The sequence below is a fragment of the Danio aesculapii genome, chromosome 4 (assembly GCF_903798145.1).
Source record: "Danio aesculapii chromosome 4, fDanAes4.1, whole genome shotgun sequence".
Taxonomy (NCBI): Eukaryota; Metazoa; Chordata; class Actinopteri; order Cypriniformes; family Danionidae; genus Danio; species Danio aesculapii.
Genome location: NC_079438.1, coordinates 54,792,523 through 54,809,651, shown reverse-complemented (window position 1 = coordinate 54,809,651; position 17,129 = coordinate 54,792,523). Strand labels below are relative to the sequence as shown.

Below are 17,129 nucleotides of genomic sequence, written 5' to 3'. Positions count from 1 at the left end.
ATCCTGCTGTTGTGGCTGGTGTATTCTGGGAAATTTTGTTACCCTTGGTTTCGAGTGTGGGCCTGAAAAATCTTCGTTCGAAGGGCTATCTACCCCTTCCCCTTAGCCCTACGCCTTCAAGCTAAAGAGAATTGGGACACCTCCTTCACAGGAATGCGCAAAACGAGGGGTATGGGTAAGGGGAAGGGCTAAGGGGTAGAATTGAGATTGGGCCTAATTGATCATCTATTTTTTCCAGTGCACTAAAGAAACATTCTAACTATAGTCGACTACAACATCAAGCCCAAGAAAGCTCAAAAGTTACCAATTTTCTCCTAAACTAATTCCTTATTTGTCTTCTATTATGTGCAAAACAAACACAAGCTATTATTTTTGTATGTGTGTCCCCTATGTCAGTGTTTCCCAACCCTGTTCCTGAAGGCACACCAACAGTACACATTTTCAACGTCTCCCTAATCAAACACACCTGAATCAACTTATCATAACATCAGAAGAAACTTCAACACCTGAAGTTAATGGGTCAGAAAAGGGAGACATCCAAAATATGTACTGTTGGTGTGGCTCCAGGAACAGGGTTGGGAAACACTGCCCTATGTTACTAAAGGGTCTTGAAAATCTGATTGTCAAGATGTTCAGAGTGGTAGTTAGTTTGGGGTTTCTTGATGGCCTGATTCAAAAGTCCTTAAATAATAGTTATCCTTGACTTTGCGAGCACAACTAAATAACAAAATGAACTGATGAAAATGTTTACATGGTGCCACAGTGATCATGATGCGTATCTGTGTCAAACAATAGCAGTAAAATGTAAATACACACCAATGCATGTGCAAATCAAAAGTAAAACACACATTTTGGTCTACACATTGACCACTGAAGTCTCTCAGTCTGTTCCAGTCCCACAAGACTATAAATACACCGAAAGCAACACAATCACAGATGTGAGGCTTGTGTTTACAATCAGGCAGTTGAGACTGATGACTTATTTTCTTAAGATATGCTCGTCAGTCCAGTGTTTAGCATCACTGATTGTGTGAGAACACGTCATTTTATATCACAGTGACATCATCGCAATGATATGATCAAAAAAATAATAATCAGTGTTAAATTAAAGGTGCATAGTTTAATTTGGCAATGGAAGAAGCAGCTATAATCAATAAACATTAATACATTTAATTTAAAAACGTCTAAAACTGCAAGATTTAATACTTATGAATTTGATTACACGCTAATTTTAAAAGTGATCGATTACGATTTAAAGGGATTAGCCTATAGTCCATCCAAAACTGAATATTTGGCCATCATTTATACTCATCCTTAAATTCTAACAAACCTATCTGATTAAATAAAAAAGAAGTTATTTAGAAAAATGTTGGATAACTGTAACCATTGACTTCCAAATTCTTTGCTTTTTCTTACTACTGATGTCAATGGTTACCAGTTTCTAACATTCTTCAAAAGTTCTACATTTGCATCCAACATTAACAACAAAACTTTGCTTCAGGTTCAACACCCATTTAACCAAGTTATTTCTCGGTTGGACTTGCGTGGGACACATCCCACTCTTTATTATTAATTCATACTTCTCAGTCATCATGTCTAAATAACGTAACCGTCTTGTGGCATGACTGGTTCAACGAAAAACAGCTGACGTTGCATTGCTATAAACTGATGTTTTGCCCTGCAGCCCTGATTATACTTATGTTTACAAATCTTCCAAGTGGGTAAAGATGACGAGACATCATGCTATATTGGTGTCCATATTAAATTACATTTATAAAAGTGATATAAAACTGATCACTCAAATTGCATTCTGATTAAAATACAATTAACTACAATAAAATACAATACAATACAATTAACTTTGTAATTGGAGCTGTACTAGGAGTCTTTTAATGTGCATAAAATTGGGCTTATTTAATGTACTGGGTCATATTAAATATTGCATGATAGCCATGAATAAAACTACATTGGATATTCACATTTCTATAAATGTTCTTTTTATGAATGCCTGCTTAATGGCATTGAGCAGATAGTGTTATCAGTTATAAAGACATTAAATCATTACATGGGACAAATGAGATCATCAGAGATGGCAAAAGTACACACATCCTTTACTCAAGTAGAAGAACAGATACTCATGTTAAAAAATGACTGGCAAGAAAGTGCTGACCACACTTTTGTACTTAAATTTAAAGTAAAGAACGAAGTATGGCCTCAAATGCGTACTTAAGTTAAAAGTATTCATTACTACTACCACAACTACTGATAACTACACTGTAAAAAACTGCTGGGGTCCACACTATTTTTTTGATCAGGTTAATATGATTGCTTTTACCAATTTAAGTGGATTGAACATAAAACAATTAAGTTCATAAGAACTCACATTTCTAATTTTGATGTTTCCAATTTTTAGCATGAAAGCAGCCAATGACCATCGCTCTGCAATATTGCCCAGCAACACTTCTCACACAGCTGCCTTATAGGTAGGCCCACACGGAATCTGCGTGCACAGAATTCTGCAGATTTTTAGCCCATCATTAATTCTGTTTATTTACTTGAGTAAACGTGTGTTAATCTATATTTATTTATTTTTTTATTAATTACAGTAATATTATTGACTAATATGAAAATGTTCATCTGATTTATGTACAATGCAGTTTGTACAGTAATATTTTCTGTCTTTTAGTAGATATATTAAATAGACTTGCTTTCTTTACCAAATAAAGTGGATCTAATTGGATTTGCATTTGAAACATTAAATAAAAGTTAAAATATTATTTTTTATTTCGTATGTTAAGGTTTTAGTTATGATACTCCCAAAATAATCCCGCAGAAATCCGCAGATTTTTACCAAAATTCTCTGCAGAAATAGCAAAAAATGTCTGCAGATTCCGTGTGACCCTTCTTATAGGTTCATGGGTTGAAAAAGCCTCACACTGCGCACAATGCAATGCGCAAATTTTTAAATCAAAAAGGCATTCAAATTGCACAATGACAAGAAATAATATAGATTGTTCCACCAAACCCTTTATAATGAAAGAAATGAGCTTGGTTTAAAAGCAAAACGAGTAGAAAATACACTAAAAATATCTGTAAATTAACATTTTTTTTGTGATTTTTTGTGATTTTGTGATTCATGTTTTTATTTTTCCCTGTTTTTTATGCTTTTGAATTGTTTCCCAGTGATGGAAGGGCATCTGCTGCATAAAACATATGCTGGATAAGTTGGCGGTTCATTCCGCTGTGGCGAACTCAGATTAATAAAGAGACTAAGCCGAAAAGAAAATGAATGAATCATTCGCAATAGTCAAATCACAGGATATGCAATGTTGACTTTGAATTAAACATTATTTGCTTATGTTTTTGAGGCCTTTGACTGTAAAATGATTTTAAAAGTATTCAAGAGTGTCGGCACCAATAGCCTACTGGTTAAGTGCACCGACATATAGCACTAAGGTGTTCACGGCGACCCAAGTTCGATTCCCGGCTCGAGGTGCTATGTCGATCCTTCCCCTCTCTCTGCTCCCAATGCTTTTCTCTCTGTCCTTCACTGTCCTATAACATTAAATGTGAAAATCCCTAAAAAAATAATTAAGAAAAAAAAAAGTATTGAAGAGCAGAGAGCAGCGATAAAGGTCCCATAACTGTCAGTGTATCTTTTGGTCATTGGATTTTCATTTTAGAAACCACTCGTTTTTCAATATCTGTTTCTAAAATGAAAATCCAATGACCAAAAGATGCACTGACCCATAATGCAATTCACAACCATAAATAAATGTAAAAACTTGTGAATCACAAAATATGGAAACAGACACTTTTTACAGTGCACAGATGTTTGGGTAAAAGCATAATCAGTAAAAGTACAAAGTGGTCAGAAAAATAAACAGTGAAATTCCTGATACCAGAAAATTCAACTCAAGTACAGTAACAAAGTATTTGTACAACAGCAAATATGCAAATACAACAGGGGATTATGACTTCCATTATTAGAAATAAACAGATTTTTGTACAAGCATGCCATTTGCCTTAAAATCAAGAACCATTTCTGACCGCAAATGACCCAAGAAAGTACATCTGGCTGCCACAAGGCCTCAGTCTGCGAGAGATAATGTGCTTTCCAGGCTAATCACGCTGCTGTGATTATCAGCAGTAAGAAATGCTGAGCCCGACAACTCAACTGCCCCCCTCAGCAGCTCCTTAACCTCTGTCCTATAACAGGGGAATGAGCCTTGGGTTATTTTTGCCTTTTTAAATCATCTGAAATATGACGAGCGACACTTTAGTTAGCCGATTAAGTGGCAAAAAGCCTGTTATACTAGACGGAACAAACACACACCCTTCCTTCAGTCTCTTCCCAGAAGAAATTTGACAATGAAGATTAGATCACAATTATCAGTTAGAGAAAGCCACTGGGCCCTTGAAAGTCATAAAATAAGTGTGTTTTCATTCCTCAAACAATATATTTGGCCCTGTCATGATGACTATTTTTTGTTGTATGATATATTGCACCAAAATATATTGCGGTAAATGATATTATTGTCATTTTAAGCCACATTTAAGTGATTATATTATCCCAGAATGACAATATAATATCATCCTAATGCAAGTACACTCTTGCAAAGAACACATCATATTTTACTCTTAAGAATATTTCATTTAGAGTCATTTTGACAATTTTATAACTAGGCATTGGAATTAGAATGAGAAAAGGCATATCCTAAATGAAGAATAATACATGTAATAATAATAAGAGCAAGGTAAAGAGTAACAGAGGCTGTGATATCTGCTGCCAGATCTACTTTCAGTTGTCAGGCACCCACATGAGAATATATTAAGTAATTTATAGTAAATACTATAGTGTTTCTTTAAGCATACTGACTCTGACACCGCCAATTGAGATAGAGATGTTGTGCAATCAGCTAGAAGTGGTGCTAGAATGGGTTTTTTATGCATGGGTGATATATATTGCATCACCAAGTATGATTGAGATCATGTGCATGTGTTATGCGATAAGTCGGTATATTGATTATTGTGACGGGCCTAAATATATTCAAATGACATGCTATTATCTTGTTGTTTGAATAAAGGCTACACAATATATCGTTTCAGCATCGATGTCGCAATGTGTGTCCGCACTAGTCACATCGCAGGATATGCAATGTTGAGTTGATCAAAAGCACAAAATTATAACCATAACAGAGTGAATGTGTATGATTGGCATGCATTTTAAAGGCATTTCAGGAGCATTCAGGCACAAAAAGTACAACATTTCTAACTTTAATGAAGAATAATTTGACTGAAATAATAGTACAAGAATGACTACACCGTGTTGTTTTACATTTGACATTGATTTACTCAATTTCTGTACCTGAATATTTGTTTATTATTAATTATTGTATTCTTTCTTGGCTGTATTGCAATTACTTTTGCTTACTATTTGTTTAATAATTATTGACACATTATTCACACCCTTATAAAATCATACCACTCAATCTACATTAACGATTTCTTTCCAAACGAAGCTATTCAAACCATCTGGAATGGAAGTCAATGGTTACAGGTTTCTAACATTCTTCAAAATATCTTCTTTTGGGTTCAACAGAAGAAAGAAGCTCGTAAATGTTTGGAAACACTTAAGGGAGAGTGAATGATTTAAACTTTGGGGTTAACTATCACTTTAAGACACTATGACGAGAGAAAAATGTAAGAAAACTCCCCAAAAATGTATTTAAAAAACAGTTTAAATAAAATAATAAAACAGGACAAATTAAAATCACAATCAAATTTGAATATTAAGACATCAAATACCAAAGGTAATGGCTATTTTGTAATGAATTCATAATTTTAGATTTAGAAATAAATGATTTATGATTTTCTGGGGAGTCAAACAGTATTCAGAAAAAGAAATTAAATAATCTCTGTATAACATAATAATAATAATAATAATAATAATAATAATAATAATAATAATAATAATAATAATAATGACACTATAAATTTCATTAAGTAAATAATTATTCAGTGTATAATTTATCTATTTAATTTAATTATATATTTAATCTAATCTATTAATCTACTGTTTCTTGAACTGCTTTCACAGTCCCGAGCCTTAAAAATAATAATAATAATAATAATAATAATAATAATAATAAGCTTTCACTCTAAGGTTAAAATATGAAATGACTCCACTATGTTTTTAACTGTAATGTCTGGTCAACTATAATCCCTGCGGTGTGACTATTGTGGAGTCACACACTGCGATATCGATGCTAAAACTATATATTGTGCAGCCCTAGTACATAACAATAACCAACACATGCAACAAACCCACGAGATTCAAGCAGGGCTCCGGCTGAACTGAGAACAGTTTGCATTGTTGTGTGGAATTCCATGTCAACAAACCCTGGGGAGCGACAGTGAAAGTGAGCAGAATTAGCCCATGAGGAGGTGGGGGAGCTTATATGTGTTTTGGGGGGAGCTTAAAACAAAGAGCCGTTCTCTTCTAAAGGTGAAGGAGAATATGAACCAATCCTCAAGCTCCACAAAGCACATATAGTTCTCCTGGAAGCGCACGTTACCGCCCTGATACTGCCGGTTTATGAATGCCAGACACACCAAAGCTGCTGCACCTCCAGCACTGGCTTTGATGCTGTCTGGAAAGGTGTTATGTGTGGTGTCTGCTTGTTTAATAGGGATCTGAGCTCAAAAACCACTCTATAATTCTACAACTGGCTTCCTTTCATTGATTGATTCATTTATGAGGATTTGAGTCAGCATTAAAACTTTTGGAGAGTTCACATATGCTGTGGAGTGTTTTTTTAACCACTGTGACTTCATAGTAGTCCACAAAAAGTATCTGACAAGAGTGAAGCTGCTGAGGGTACATCTTTTTTGGCCTGCTTTCAAATTCAGAGTTTTTGGTTAGAAATATTTCAGTTCTTTGCTAAGGTTTATGATTTTGTTTTACACCCCGACCCAATGATAGCAATTTTTGGCTGGTCAGATTTTCTGGAGACTCTCAACTGAAATGTTTGGCTACCTGTTCAGTATGGCATGATCATAGCTAAGAAAGTTATACTTTGTTTCTGGAAGAAAAATATTATGCCTCTTTTTTCTGACCTCCATTTTACATTTGGATAGAATTAGATATACCACTTCTGGTAATTGTGCAAAATTTGATGAAATGTGGTATCCAGTTTTTATTTTTTTCTAAAACACCATAAAGACTAATAGTGTTGTTTAATTCTGAAGACGTGCAAGTTTCGTTCTCTCTCTTTACATCCATTTCTGTGTCTTTTTTGTAGGTCATATACAGCTAAAGTCAGAATTATTAGCCCCCCTCTGAATTTTCTTTTTTAAATAGTTCTCAAATGATGTTTAACAAGCAAGAAATTTTTCACAGTATTTCCTATAATATTTTTTCTTCTGGAGAAAGTCTTATTTGTTTTATTTTGGCTAGAATAAATGCAGTTTTTAATTTTTTAAACACCATTTTAAGGTCAGTATTATTGACCCCTTTAAGCTATATTTTTTCGATAGTCCACAAAACAAACTATCGTTATACAATAACTTGCCTAATTACCTTAACTTTAACCTAGTTAAGCCTTTAAATGTCACTTTAAGCTGTATAGAAGTGTCTTAAAAAATATCTAGTCAAATATTATTTACATCAGGGCAAAGATAAAATAAATCAGTTACTTGAAATGCGTAATTAAAACTATTATGATTAGAAATGTGTTGAAAAAAATCTATCCGTTAAACAGAAATTGGGGAAAAAATTAACAGGGGGGCTAATAATTCTGACCTCAACTGTATGTCACCATTTTCCCTTGTTTCATGCTTTATTTTACATTTTGCACAGATTATTGTTTCATGTTGGGTTTGTCCGTCTGTTCCTTGTTTTTATATGTCTGCAAAAACTATAATACATTTTTTATTTTAAACATCAGTAAACTAGCAGTTTTCTGTATTTTATGATTTGTGTTTTTATTTTTCTCGGTTTATTTATGCTTTTGAATTGGATTATGGGACATTGAACTTTCCTTTGATGAATTTTAATCTTGAAATTTTTGAAAAAGTGACTTTATTTACATTTTCTAAAGTTTAAAGTGATATATTGTCTGGGTTGGTGTTGTATATTCAATTCAATACAATCATCTTTAGTTCTATAGCACATATCGTGTCAAAGCAGCTTAACATAGAAGATTATAGTAAATTGAAACTATGTCAATCCAGTTTTCAGAGTTGAAGTTTAGTTCTGTTCAGTGTGGTTTAATTTTCACTGCTGAAAGTCCAAACACTGAAGAGCAAATCCATCGATGCGCATCTCCACAAGTCACAAACCAAGCAAGCCAGTGGCGAAGAACAAACTTCACCAATTGACGAAAGTGATTACGATACAAAAACCTCTTAATAAACTGCCAGTACATTTTCCGTTATTTTACAGACTTATTTCTCTCTATATCTGTTTTTGTATACATTATATTATTTCAAACTACTAAAATGTCAATAAAAGTCGCTTTGTTAAACTGTAGAGTTGAATCTTCAACATCAAAAGTCGACAGAGCAGAGATCAACATCCCATAATACAATTCAAAACTGTAAATACATGGAAAACACTTTGTGAATCACAAAATACATTAAAACTGATTTTTACAGTGTATACAGAATAACTATTAAATAATTAAGTTTAATATTTTATTTTTTATTTATAATTCACACCACAGCACTATTAACAAAAATCAGTAGACATATTTTAAAATACTTACTAATATAAAAACATGCACTTTCCTTAACACATTTATATGCATTTTAAACTAAAATCTTTGTGTGTAACTAAAAAAAGTACACTACCCACAGTGAACCCCCTAATTAGTCAGCAGTCTACCCATCAAGTACAGGCCCCTTTGAGCAGAAGTAGAAACACAAACCTGTTATTACATAACCTGCAACACCTCTTCAAACGTTTGAATGCTATACTTTGACTTTATCCAAATGTATTTAACACATAAATGGCACACATAATTGTGTGGTACTGCACTTGGCATGGTCCCTGGATAACTGCACCATCTGAACTTTATCCCTTGGAGCCAAGTGGAACCCATGGCACATGAACAATCTGACAAATGCATAGATGTAATATAAAGAGTCTCTGTGGATATCCAAGCCATTTTTGTGTCTAAATGTAGTGTTTGATTAGGTTTACATGCATTCAGATGATCTGACACTAGTTGCAACACATCAAAACATGCGATGACGGTAATATGGCAATCATGCCATGAGATCACAAGATGATATCTACTTACAGTGCTGTATAAAATGTCATTTTCACCGGCTTCTGACAATTCGCTGAGATTTTTGTCCCATTGTAAAAACGGCTCCCCGCTCTCCATTATTTCCATCGTCACGGAAGCGCAGCTTCGCTTCAACGACCCCAGAAACGACTGTTTATCAGCGTATCCGTCAAATTACTCGCCAGATCGCGATTCAGAGAGACTAATTTATCGTCAGCTAAAAGTTGATCATAAGTTGAGCGTCTGTCGGCAATGTTCACGGAACTTTCCTCTCAGCTTCCTTGAGAAATGTCGCCCCTTCACAGGCGAGCAGGAATTTGGGGGCGGGGAAATTATGGGAGTCGCGAAATCTGTTTACAAACGACAGATTGTGGGCTGTTGTGCTTTCAATAAACGTTTTAGATGTTTCCAAACAAATTATATATCCTGGCTGTTTTAGGGGGTTGTATTTAACCACGCTGTTTGAAAACACCACGTATATATTTGCTTCAAAAACATTAAACTTCGCAATCTGACGGCCCGCTCTTGGAATCCGCGTGGCAGCCAATCAGATCAGCGTTTAGGTTTAAAGCTCAAGTTAATCATCAAAGACGGACAACGCGACTGACCAATAAAAGATGGCTATTCCGTTATTGACGGGGAATTCCGCCAATCAAAATCCCCTCCGCATAATCTCTTAACAAACCGTATGAAGCCATGAGTACCAAACTACACCGCCGCCCTCAGCTCATGTTTTCTGTCAGTTTGTTCTTATTGTGGGTTAATTCCTTGAGAAAAGTAAACGTAAGATATCCGTATTAGTTTAAACACTCAAAAAAAAAACGCAGCTGAATGTCAGTAACACGAATATTGCTAACTTATTTGCCCAAACAAATGCAAATTAACGTTACTGAGTAAACAGAACGAAGAAATGAAACTACAGTGCTCTCAGTTTCAGACACCAAAACTCCCTGAAAAAGTTGCTGAAACCTCAAGATGTTCTGCAAGTGTTGTATATTTGAAGTCACAAACTTTGGACAAGGTGTGAGTATTCATAACAAATCCTTTACTGACTATCTGCAACATTCACTCATGAACATTAGCATTATAATACAACTGGACGGGGCTTTATGCTTATATATTGTATGTTTTAGAACTTAGAACTATATATATTCTTTTACAAAAACAGTCAAATCAACTTAATGGGACCTCAAATGTGTTTACATGTCAAAAAGTGCATCTTCTGGCGCCCTCTGTATGAAATAAGAGAGCATGACACAATCATAACAAAATCATTTCTTATTTTATGTGTGACAGCTAATGGCAGACACAAATATCCTCAGAGTTTAATATAGATGAGTAGCACTATACAAAATATTGTCTTTTGGTTCTAAATGTCCGGGAAGGCATCTTCTCTACTGGTCCCGCAGGATTTCACTTAGAAACACAATATTATCTGGGGAAAGAGAAAGACATTATTATTGAACACATCATATTTAGTCGATCAAAGCAACAAAAAAAAGGCACGATGTGATAATCATTAGAGCCTGACCTGCGATAATAGTTGTTGCCTGTCGTCTGACATTGTTTTTATCAACATACTCTCCATAATCGAGCTTTCCTTCCACAAAAATCCTAGACCTGAAAAATGCAAGATTCTAGATTTAAAGCAGTATTTTTTTAAACCCTATTAAATGACTTAAAAAGCTAAATAAAAAACACACCCTTTCTTTACATACTGATACGCCACGTCTCTGAGGCCTGGTTTGAATACTGAAATTCTGTGCCATGTTGTTTTCTGAGTGACGTCTCCTGCAGAAAAAAAAAACATTTATTATTGATAGTACAAAGCATCTGAACAACGGAGGCAGTATCTGACATCTCTAATCTTTAAAATTGTTAAAAAAAACTGAAAAAATATTGTATTACTCCTTACTGTGGCATATATAGAAACGAAGATTCCAAAAGTAAAAATTCCATTCATTACATATACAGCTGAAGTGAGAATTATTACCCCCGCTATGATTTTTTTACGTTTTTAAATATTTCCCAAATGATGTTTAACAGAGCAAGGAAATTTTCACAGTATGTCTGATAATATTTTTTCTTCTAGAGAAAGTCTTATTTGTTTTATTTCGGCTAGATTAAAAGCAGTTTTTAATTTTTTAAAAACATTTTAAGGTCAAAATGATTAGCCCCTTTAAGCTAATTTTTTTAATAGTCTACAGAACAAACCATCATTATACAATAACTTGCCTAATTACCCTAACCTGCCTAGTTAACCTAATTAACCCTTTAAATGTAACTTTAAGCTGTATAGAAGTGTCTTGAAAAAAATCTAGTCAAATATTATTTACTGTCATCATGGCAAAGTTAAAATAAATCAGTTATTAGAAATGAGTTATTAAAACTATTAGGTTTAGAAATGGGCTGAAAAAAATTCTTCTGTCTGGTAACCAGAAAAATAAACAGGGGGATAATAATTCAGGGGAGCTAATAATTCTGGCTTCAACTGTGTATATATATATATATATATATATATATATATATATATATATATATATATATATATATATATATATATATATATATATATATATATATATATATATATATATATATGGTGGTATATACACACACACACACACACTGCTCATAACAACACAACACACAACATAAATGAGTACAGCCGATTTTGAAAATTTCTCAGTGAATAAAGGTATTAAATTTTGGTGCATTTGAACAAAACAGATTTATTAAACTAATATATTTATTAAAATAACATTTAAATCACAGAACGTCTTTAGAAAAAGGAAGATTCTACATTTAAATTCATTTGAAACATTGAGATAAAAATAGAAACTACGATATTTCAACAATATTGATATTAATACTAATAATTATTTTATATTTTTCTCTAAAATATTAATTTGAGTTTACTCATTTTGGGCCGTTATCATAAGTTATCTTGTTAGATAATCTCCAGATTTGGCTTCAGTACTGACTAATCTAATGTATATGCACAAATATAATATTGTAAAGAAATTATTCATTTAAATGAGAGATTAGTGAGGGGTGTACTCATATATCTACTGTGTGTGTGTCTATAATCTCATTGTCTTCTTACTTAACATTACCTATTAATTGAATTTTAAAAAACAAATACTTGCAGTATATCTTTACAAATAAGACAGATTGATCCTTAAGCTTTCACCTGCGCCGACTGGCTCTCCCTCTCCAGACCGCCACATTTCGTTTGTAGCCATAGAGAAGATGGTGACGGGGTTTCTGCCCTCCACCTGCCTCATGACCGGGTCTTGCCCCACTCGCCCAAGAATCTGCACCTTATTAATAGCTTAAAAAAAAATAAATAAATAAATAAATAAATAAAAATCTGAAAAGATTAGATACTTCTATATCCAGCAAGAGAACCAAAGAAATGGTTCATTGCAATTTTCATACTTGAGTACTTCACTATGCTGTGTAATTAGTGCAAGGAATGTGCATGTGTGTTCACACCCAAAACGTATATTGGTTCATATATAGTTGTCGGAAATATCAACTTACCTGTGTTTTTAATGTTTTGTCATTTTGTGACTTTTTTTTGTCATTTAGGGTCAGGAATGTGTATGCAAAGTATAAACACACTGATGTATTGAATACAATTAGATTTTCTGTCTTTCGAAAAACAAACAATTACAGTGCATGAAGGTAAACCCATATGATACCCTTGTTTTATAAGTGTATCATACAGAAAAGAGCTTTTTAATGCATTTTATTTATTAAAATAATTTTTTTTGAAGAGAGCTAAAAACTGGCAACCACTGACTTTCACAGCATTTGTTTTTCCTACTATGGAAGTCAATGGTTACAGGTTTTCAGCTTTCTTCTAAATACCCTCTTCAGTGTTCAACAGAAAAAAAAACTCAAAGGTTTGGAACCAATAGAGGGAGAGAGTAAATAGTGTGTGAATTTTCATTGTTATGTGAACAAACTCTTAAAATGACAATATCACTTTATCACACTTTAACTCAATGGCTGCATACAAAGTGCATCAGTGCAGTGTAAAATATGCCATACAGAAATATATGCAAAACACATTGTAGACTAGGGCTGCACAATATATCGTTTCAGCATCGATATCACAATGTGATCATTCAGAATAGTCGTCGCAGGATATATGCAATGTTGAGTTTGTATTATAATTTATCATTTGCACATGTTTCTGATGCTTGTGATTGTATAAGGATTTTAAAAGCATTCAGGTAGGAGAAATTGTACCACTTGTGATCTTTAACAACAATTAATTTAATTGAATTATTTTTATTCTGCTCATTCAGTTACTGTACTTAAATACAGTTAGACTCTGAAAACCATAAACACTTTATTTCAATTGCATCTTTTTCTTGTATTATAGATAATTATTCATGAAAATACTCACAACACATGCAAATATAGAAATGCACTGCAAATAGCACAGACCACCACGAAACGTGTCGGGAGACCCCAAAAAGTTTATAGACTGTCTATTAGATTTTATGCAGATGCACTCTCACTGCAGAATCATCCCAATCGATCTAACATTATAAATTCTTTCCAAATAGAGATATTAAGCCATCTGGTGAAATTGTATTCATAAATATTAAAAAACATCACAATGTTAGATTTATCCAAAATCGTGCAACCCTATTGTAGACGAGTAAAAAGTGTCAAACAAAACAGGTCAAACTACTGGAACTGTATGTAGTGATTGATAAATCCTCACATTTCTCCAAGGTCAGGCTTGTGTCTGCGGTCCTGTGTCGGACAAACTGCTTCAGTATCTGTCAGGACAGAGTAAAACAGCCATTTAATAATCAGAACAGCTCAAACAGCTTATTATAATACAGCAAATACGAACATAATACTGTTTTTGCTTCTTGGTTTTATATTGGCACACTCATTCAGTGACAACTTCTGACATGCTCCCTATATTGTTTACCATGGTACTTCGAATATTCGGTCTGAAATCACATGTAAGTATGACTTCAAAACAACATTAGCACTATTTAAATGACTGTGAACAATGTCGTACTTTGATAGTCGTGCTAATATGAGTTTAATATTTAGAATTAGCAAACAATACTTTTCTGAAATTATATTATTGAGGAAAAACTCAGAATGTGCAAATATAAAACCAACTTTGGCTCAATCTTGTATTGTTACCTGTGCGGAGGCGTTTCTCAGCATCTTCTCTACTGTGTAGATGGTGCTATAGTGTTTACCGATGTGCAGTCAGACTGGTAAAGAGAAAAAAATAACAATTAAAACAAATTAGTAGTTTTATTTATTGGCTAACGTTTACAGGAACATCATGATTAGACATTGTAATATAACTGACAAGTGTAATAATATAAGTATAGGAAGCAAAGTTTTTTTTATTGCAGAATACAGGAACGTACATAACAGTAACAGTACTTAAAACATTAAATACAACATCAACCAATAAGTGACACTGACAAAAAGAACAGTACAATAGAAATAATAACAATAACCACCTCAAATAAAAAAAGCGAGAGAAAAGAGAATAAAAGAAAAGCATTATAGGGTTTCTCATTTACAGGGGGTAAATTTAAAATGAATTATACAAAAACCATAAGAGCAGAGCAGATTTTGAAGCCTATCGCTTAATTCATCTTGCAATGTGATCTTTGAAACTTTGCAGATCTTATACCTTTACAAACACCTATATTAGACAGCTATATCCTCCGGGTGCTCCTGTTTCCCCCACAGTCCAAAGACATGCACTGTAAGTGAATTGGATGAACTAAACTGGCCGTAGTGTATGAGTGTGTGTGTGTGTGTGTGTGTGTGTGTGTGGATGTTTCCCAGTACTGGGTTGCAGATGGAAGGGCACCTGCTGTGTAAAACATATGCTGGTTAAGTTAGCAGTTCATTCCGCTGTGGCGACCCTGGACAAATAAGCCGAATGAAAATTAATGAATGAATCAAGCTATGACATACAGTATCATCAATAGACAATACGAGAAAAGCACAAAAAAAAGATGTGTATGCTCAAAAAGATGGTCAAAATGCATCTAAAATTGTCAACTTTTATTTGTAAGCCTTAAAAATCTAAAACATACCTTTTAGGATAGCTTTTATTAGATTTTTAGATCTTAAATTATTATTTTAGGTGTTTTTAATTATTTTTATTATTGCATTTTCTTTGCATCTCATATTTGGATGTATCTTTTACTGCTGCACATTTTATATGTCGGTAAAGTGCATTAAGATGCTACTTTTAAAGGCGCTATATAAAAATAAAGTTTATTATTATATTATTATTATTGTTGATATTATTATTATTATAAGTCCAGGAGAGGAAACGAGAGTTAAATCCAGCAAGAAAAAACGGGACACATTAGTGAATTACATATAGTTAAAATTAATAATCTTATATTATAATATTCTTATAAAGACTGCGATGTTATGATTTAGTTGAAGGTAAATAGATTTGTTCTGTATTTACTTTCAGCAAATCCAATGAAGAAACACATGTTAATCTCCCGCCATGCATCAACGTTACATTAAAGCGGGTCACGATTAGAGATATTCGGAATAGACAGTGTACGCCGATTGTGTTCAGAGGATTGACTTAGCACTTTATATCAAATAGGAATGTAAATATAAACTTTGACTTACGAATCCAGTAGATCTTGAGAAGGCTTCAATAACCCCACGCTGTTTCCGGTGCGTCTTCGAAATTATTCCCCAGGAACAAAAGAAGTGTATAACGTCAGGTCCGGATCACCACAATCAAAACAACGATTATTTTTGTTTTGTAAAACCTTTTTCTTTTTGTTAAAATGATGTTGTATTACGTTTTTGAGGCTTAAAAGGACTAAACTTCAATATTAAACTTAATATTACGTCGCATAGCCTTGTTACGGACCCAAACGTCTAATTATAAATATACAAATCTATCATGAAATAATGCTGATGATGATCTAGAGAAAGTGAAATGAAGGCAAACGTTTTGTAAATGTATCCTGCATGTGGAACACAAAATAATGTATGATCATTCATTCATTTTCTTTTCGGCTTAGTCCCTTTATTAATCTGGGGTCGCCACAGCGGAATGAACCGCCAACTTATCCAGCATATGTTTTTCGCAGCAGATGCCTTTCCAGCTGCAACCCATCTCTGGGAAACATTCATACACACTCATTCACACTCATACACTACGGACAATTTAGCCTACCCAATTCACCTGTACCGCATGTCTTTAGACTGTGGGGGAAACCGGAGCACCCGGAGGAAACCCACACGAACACGAGGAGAACATGCAAACTCCACACAGAAACGCCAACTGACCCAGCCGAGGCTCAAACCAGCAACCTTCTTGCTGTGAGGTGACAGCACTACCTACTGCACCACTGCGTTGCCATAATGTATGATTATGTATAATAATTATGTATAATACAAAATTATAAACAATACATGTAATATTAATTAATAATTATCAATATTTAAGTTAAGTTAGTATAGATGTTAATTTATTTTACATTAGTATGGTATTATAATTAAGTATTTCAATTAAAATTATTTGTTTATTTTAATTTGAGATCATTTTTATTTCAATTTTGTACAATAAACAATTAGTTATTTTATTTTTCTGTTCAGAAGTTAGTGTAGTTTGGGGTTAAAAAACAAAACAGCCGAAATATCCCTTAATATTATATTTTGTGTAATTTAATTTCTGAAATAAAATAGTAAATTCATGCAAAATATTTTAATATGCAATATTTTATATGCAAAAATAGATAAAACTGTAGAAATGTATTGCTTTTATTGTCAAAATACAGCATCCTTTTA

The 17,129-nt window shown here is 33.4% G+C and overlaps 2 protein-coding genes across 2 annotated transcripts in view; both read right to left on the bottom strand.

Annotated features, from left to right (window-relative positions):
- Positions 1–9,670, bottom strand: part of creb3l2 (cAMP responsive element binding protein 3-like 2) — a 41,020-nt gene extending 31,350 nt beyond the window's left edge. Inside the window, exon 1 of the mRNA XM_056456138.1 lies at positions 9,306–9,670. Within this exon, the coding sequence (XP_056312113.1) occupies positions 9,306–9,401 (96 nt within the window). The 5' untranslated portion in view covers positions 9,402–9,670. The remainder of the gene's footprint in view (positions 1–9,305) is intronic.
- Positions 9,671–10,317: 647 nt separating this feature from the next.
- Positions 10,318–16,024, bottom strand: ssbp1 (single-stranded DNA binding protein 1). Its single transcript, XM_056455133.1, has 7 exons — positions 15,957–16,024; positions 14,478–14,551; positions 14,038–14,095; positions 12,487–12,627; positions 10,997–11,084; positions 10,825–10,913; positions 10,318–10,728 (listed from the first exon to the last, which is right to left on the bottom strand). Exons 2-7 carry the CDS (start codon positions 14,499–14,501, stop codon positions 10,688–10,690), a joined length of 441 nt encoding a protein of 146 aa, XP_056311108.1. The 5' UTR covers positions 14,502–14,551; positions 15,957–16,024; the 3' UTR covers positions 10,318–10,687.
- Between the last annotated feature and the right edge of the window lie 1,105 nt (positions 16,025–17,129).

Excerpts from the sequence above, each read along its gene's own strand:
- ssbp1 (XM_056455133.1), bottom strand. The coding sequence starts at position 14,501 with ATGCTGAGAAACGCCTCCGCACAG. Across the intron at positions 12,628-14,037 it reads AAGCCTGACCTTGGAGAAAT|CTATTAATAAGGTGCAGATT; the intron begins GTGAGGATTTAT and ends TTTTTTTTTAAG. Across the intron at positions 10,729-10,824 it reads GGCAACAACTATTATCGCAG|ATAATATTGTGTTTCTAAGT; the intron begins GTCAGGCTCTAA and ends CTCTTTCCCCAG.